Source organism: Lynx rufus, unplaced genomic scaffold, assembly GCF_022079265.1.
Source record: "Lynx rufus isolate CCGP_SWC_20201006 ecotype Redwood Valley unplaced genomic scaffold, mLynRuf1.p SCAF_28, whole genome shotgun sequence".
NCBI classification, from domain to species: domain Eukaryota; kingdom Metazoa; phylum Chordata; class Mammalia; order Carnivora; family Felidae; genus Lynx; species Lynx rufus.
The window spans coordinates 3,453,379-3,459,418 of NW_025814843.1; the positions used below are offsets into that span (position 1 = coordinate 3,453,379).

The window sequence follows — 6,040 nt, forward strand, 5'->3', positions numbered from 1 at the left end:
AATCCCACTTCTGGGTTTATATCCAAAAGAATCGAAAGCAGGGTCTCGAAGAGATAGTTCCACATGTTCATTGTAGCATTATACGCAATAGCCAACAGGTAGAAGCAGGCCCAAATGTCCATGGCATTTGAATGGATTAAGAAATCTACACACTTATGATGGGATATTATTCAGGCTTAAAAAAAAAAAAAAAAGGAATACCTGCTACGACATGGATGAACATCGAGGACATTTTGCTGAGTGAAATAAGCCAGTCACAAAAGGACAAACACTGTGTGATTCTACTTATATGAGATATCTAGAGCAGTGAAAATCACACAAACAGAAGGTAGAATGGTGGTTGCCAGGGACTGGGGGAGGGGGAAACGGGGAGCTGGGTTTTAGTGGGTTTAGAGTTTTATTTTTGCAAGATGACAAAGTTCTACAGATTTTTTATGCAGCAATGTGAATATGGTTAAAACTACTGAACCGTAAATGGTTATGATGGCAAGAGAAAGTTTTATATTTCGTGATTTCTACCTGTGGGGCTCAGAATCACAAACTGTGAGATCACCACCTGAGCCAAAGTCAGATGCTTAACTGACTGAGCCACCCAGGTGCCCCGTATCTATGCGTATTCGTTTTTCTTCTCCCCCTCTTCCTCTTCCTCCCAGCTTACCTAATTCAGGAGAGTTTGAGCATAATATCCTAGCTTGCTTCCCACAAAACATCCCTGTATGTGTTATATATGCGACTTAGTGCAGCAAAGTAATTAAGAATGTAGGCTTGAGAACCATTCAGATGGCTCTGAGTTCAAATATGAGCTCCACCATGTACTAGCTGTTTGAGACTGACAAGTTTCCTCGTCCACTAACAAAAAAATTTAAGCAATAACAGTACTTAACTCACAGGGTTGTTAAATTAAGATAAGGCATGGAGACTCAAGTGCTATAACTGCCATTTGCATCACAAGATTTTTATCACATGGTTGTAAGTGAGAGATGGGGCGGGGAGGCAGCGAGTGGGGGCCAACCCAGAGAGGTTTAGCGAGTTACAGGAAGAAGCCAGATTAGGCCACAGTGTGTGAAATGTGTTCGTGGGCGTGCAAGGCAGAAGTGAGCATGACAGAAGCTGCTCCAGTGCAAGGGTTTCTCAACTGGTCCTCTTGGATTCTTCTAGAAAGCCATGTCCTGCCACCGCAGCCAGCTGCTCTGGTTCCGCCGCCTCTACGTGCTCTTCTCCAGGTACATGAGAATCAACTCTCTGCACTTCCTCTGAAGCCTTGAAGAGCTTTCCGGTCCGCAGAAGAAAGGGAGAAGAACGAGCCCAGGAAGCCTGGCGCCTGGCCATGAGCTGGCTCACCTCCCCGGGGCCGAGGCAGACAGAGCTCTGCTCATCCATGCCGTGAGCCTCTAACATATGTGGGGGGGGGGGGTGCGTGCTGGCCAACGGGTTGTCCAAGCTTGAGCTTCTTCGTCTGGGGGAAAAAAAAAACCTACAGCAGCCCAAACCAAACAAACCCAAGGGTAATAACAGCCACCCTGCTAGATCCTCAAGTTCTCGTGAAAAACAGGTTATGTAAGGGCACAATGTATGTCAAACACATAGCACAGAGCCTGCTAGGATTACAAATGAAGGCAAAAGTGTGCTGACATCATCACTTCACAGAGGCCATGATGCAGTATTTTTACATCGTTTCCAAAGCAGTCTTGCCAAACACACACACACACACACACACACAGTCTTTATTGAACTAGTTCAACCATAATTCCTTTGATTAACGTTGTGGCCTATGTGTCAGATTTGAATCTAGAGGAAGTTCTCCATTTAGCATCACAGTCCTTAAATTGGGGCTCCCAAGGCCCCGACCCTGTGCCCAGCATTTCATACTGAGACTGGTATGATGTGGGCCCTGCCCTGAAGGAGCTTACAATCAAATACCTCAGCTCCCAGGCTTCTGGGGAAAGCCGGAAAAAGGAAGACAAATCTGGAACTGTTTTTTCTTTGTGTTTTGTGTTTTGTTTTTTGTAACACTCAAAAAGCGGATGTCTTTTTTTTTTTTTAATATTTTTATTTATTTTTGAAGGAGAGAGAGAAACAGAGCATGACTGGGGGAGGAGCAGAGAGAGAGGGAGACACAGAATCCAAAGCGGGCTCCAGGCTCCAAGCTGCCAGCACAGAGTCTGACGTGGGGCTTGAACTCACAAACCGTGAGACCATGACCTGAGCCCAAGTCGGACGCTTAACCGACTGAGCCACCCAGGCGCCCCAAAAAGCGGATGTCTTAAAATTGTGCTACAAACAAAAAGACTCTGAGGCGCCTGGCTTGGAAGCTACTCCCACAGTCCAGCTAGTGGTCCAGGGAGGTGGCCTGAGGCAGGGAAGCGCAGCCGTGAAGAGCTGGGGCTCCGCGTGCTGGTGAGCCTGGGTGTGAGGCCAGACTTACCAGCAGCATAACCACGGATAAGGTGTTTGGACCTTTCTCTGCCTCCATTGTCTCCTCTGCAAAATGGGGGACCGTAATGGTACCCACCTCGGAGGAGATGACGCCTGGTAGACACATGGAAAGGGTCCGGCATGCAGTCGGGGCTCGGGAAAGATGAGCGGCTGGCATTCTGAGGTCTACAGAGTAAGCAGGTGTAAAGCAGAGGGACTAGAATGTACGTTCAAGTCCCGACACAGAAAGGCTCTCGGTGTGCGTTGTCCAGTGGGTGGCCTCTTTGCCTGCCCGAAGGCCCGCAATTGCTGTCTCCATAGCAACAGGTTAGCGACCTGCTCACTGGAGCTCTCTTGAATGCCTCCTAGGGGCCAAAAGGGACCGAAAGGGCTATCAGGCCCCGAAGCTGGAATCGAAATGCAAGTGTTATGTTATGTTTTCTGTCTACTTAAAATCTGTCAAAAGCTCCTAATAGCCTCCCAATGAAACCGTGACAAGAAATAAGCCACTGATGCTGGTTAGAGCGTGGGGGCCAGGCTGCCTCCTGTCCTACTGCTGGCAAGACGGGCACTCAACCAGCTTCCCTGGACTGCGAGTCTCATTATGTGTTAAGAGCTTATAAAATACCCCTACTTGGGGCGCCTGGGTGACTCAGTTAAGCATCGGACTTTGGCTCAAGCTGAAGAGAGAGACACAGAGATATATAGAGATATATATCCAAAATGTAATTCCTGGGGTGCCTGGCTGGTTCAGTTGGTAGACCGTGTGACTCCTGATCTCGGGGTATCATGAGTTCAAGCCCCACGTTGGGTATAGAGCTTGCTTAAAAAAAAAAAAAAAAGGGTAATTTCTGATTAGTAAGCTTCTCTTTCTAAAATGAACATTTAGATGGGGCGCCTGGGTGGCGCAGTCGGTTAAGCGTCCGACTTCAGCCAGGTCACGATCTCACGGTCTGTGAGTTCGAGCCCCGTGTCAGGCTCTGGGCTGATGGCTCGGAGCCTGGAGCCTGTTTCCGATTCTGTGTCTCCCTCTCTCTCTGCCCCTCCCCCGTTCATGCTCTGTCTCTGTCTGTCCCAAAAATAAATAAAAACGTTGAAAAAAATAAATAAATAAAATAAAATGAACATTTATCGGGGATCCTGGGTGGCTCAGTTGGTTAAGCCTCCGACTTCTGCTCAGGTCACGATCTCACGGTTCGTGAGTTTGAGCCCCACATCGGGCTCTGTGCTGACAGCTCAGAACCTGGAGCCTGCTTCTGATTCTGTGTCTTCCTCTCTCTCTTCCCCTCCCCTGCTCATACTGTCTCTCTCTGTACTTCAAAAATAAATGTAGAAAAAAATTAAAATGAACATTTATCATTTTAAAGGATTTTGTTGTTTATGAATGGTTATGATGTTATAGTACACTTTTGATATAATGTGAAGTTTTTAAAAAATGTGTGTATCCAGGATAGTCTGGATTTTGTATGGAAATGATTCATTAGAGAAAAACTGGCTAATACACTGCTGACAGACACGTAACGGTACAGCCTCTGTGGAAGGTAAAGTCACATACCCTCTGACCCAGCATTTCTGCTTCCAATGGCTTACACTGTAGATTTACATGTGGCAAAGGAGGGATGTAAGGAATGGACACTGTAACACTTTATAATAGTCCAATACTGAGCCAGTCCAAATGTCTATCGATTCAGGATTGCTTAAAGAAATGTGGGTATACCAGTAAAACAGAATGCTGTGAAACTATTAAAAATAATAAGGATGGGGGGGTGGCCCTGGGTGGCTCGGTCGGTTGGGTGTCCAACTTCGGCTCAGGTCATGATCTCGAGGTCCGTGAGTTCGAGCCCCGCGTCGGGCTCTGTGCTGACCGCTCAGAGCCTGGAGCCTGTTTCAGATTCTGTGTCTCCCTCTCTCTCTCTGCTCCTCCCCAGTTCATGCTCTGTCTCTCTCTGTCTCAAAAATAAATTAAAGTTTGGGGCGCCTGGGTGGCGCAGTCGGTTAAGCGTCCGACTTCAGCCAGGTCACGATCTCGCGGTCCGTGAGTTCGAGCCCCGAGCCAGGCTCTGGGCTGATGGCTCGGAGCCTGGAGCCTGTTTCCGATTCTGTGTCTCCCTCTCTCTCTGCTCCTCCCCAGTTCATGCTCTGTCTCTCTCTGTCTCAAAAATAAATTAAAGTTAAAAAAAATTAAAAAAAAAATAATAAGGATGGGGGGCCTGGGTGGCTCAGTCAGTTAAGCGTCCAACTTCGGCTCAGGTCATGATCTTGCGGTCCGTGAGTTCGAGCCCCGTGTCGGGCTCTGTGCTGACAGCTCAGAACCTGGAGCCTGCTTCAGATTCTGTGTGCGTGTCTCTCTCTCTGCCCCGCCCCTGCTCACACTCCATCTCTCTCTCTCTCTCTCTCTCCTTCAAAAATAAATAAACATTTAAAAAAATTTAAATAAAAAACAAAAAACAGTGAAATCTGGGGCCCTGGCCCAGACAAAACACAGGTGTTTCTCAGGAGTGGCCAAATTAGTGATGTGGAACGTCAGGTACAGGATACATCCTCAGAACCCAGGGGGAGGGGGGAGAGGAAATCATGATGGAAAAGGGACTTTAAAAATACATCTAAGGAAACAAACACACAAACAAAAACCTAGGAGTCCTAACATGTGAAAAAGGGGAGTTTCCAGAATGAGAAACAGTTACAGATGGGGGATAATAAAGGAGAATTGACATCATCAGAAAGAGACTTGAGTCGGTGCATCGTCAGGGCTCCCCATGTTCTACCCAGCTTATGTTTTTCACAAAGATACACACGTGGGCTGCAAAATCGTAAATTTCGAATTGGGGAGGGAGATAAAAGCATTGTGAAGCGCCCCCCCCTCCTCCCCCCGGGGCTCAAGGGGAAGCTGGTGGGGAAAAGCGGCATGGTGCGGGTCAAGAAGATGGAGACCAATACGAGCTCCCTCTGCGTTTTCAGCCCGGGCAAGGTGACCACCTGAAAAGTGTAGAATCCCAATTAACTAAGGGGAGAAGAGGAAACAAAGAGAAACCTCAAAGCCTGCAGCACTAAGAAAAAGAAGGAAGGGAGGAAAGGAAGCATAAAATGTAACAAATGTAATGGAAATGATACGAAAAGAATGAAATCAGGTGTCAGTTACTTCCAAAAAAAACAAAAAAGAATGGTTAATTTCCCTAACAAAACTGAGAAAACAAAATCTAGCATCTAAAAGTAACAAGGAGAGGCTAAACGTAAAAGGATGAGCCACCTACCAGATGCCAAGCAAAGGCATACAAAAAGAAAGGGAGACAACATAAATCCAAACATCAACAATTGTTAAACCCAGAACAACGGGGGACATTTTAGAACAGTACCAGATTCACTCCATGAGAAGATATGGACCAAATATCACAGCAGCCAGATACATGAAATAAACTCCCAGAAATCCAAGTTCTTTATATTAAAAAAGAAAAGAAAAGAAAAGAAAAAACTGGGCTGCCTGGGTGGCTCAGACGGTTGAGCATCCGACTTTGGCTCAGGTCATGATCTCACAGTTCATGGGTTCAAGCCTCACATTGGGCTCTGTGCTGACAGGTCAGAGCCTGGAGCCTGCTTCGGATTCTGTCTCCCTCTCTCTCTCTGCCCC

The 6,040-nt window shown here is 47.0% G+C and overlaps 1 protein-coding gene across 1 annotated transcript in view; it reads left to right on the forward strand.

The window, feature by feature from the left end:
* The window catches only part of PIGL (phosphatidylinositol glycan anchor biosynthesis class L), an 80,520-nt gene extending 78,500 nt beyond the window's left edge, over positions 1-2,020 (forward strand). Inside the window, exon 7 of the mRNA XM_047089943.1 lies at positions 1,159-2,020. Within this exon, the coding sequence (XP_046945899.1) occupies positions 1,159-1,257 (99 nt within the window). The 3' untranslated portion in view covers positions 1,258-2,020. The remainder of the gene's footprint in view (positions 1-1,158) is intronic.
* The last annotated feature ends 4,020 nt before the right edge of the window (positions 2,021-6,040 follow it).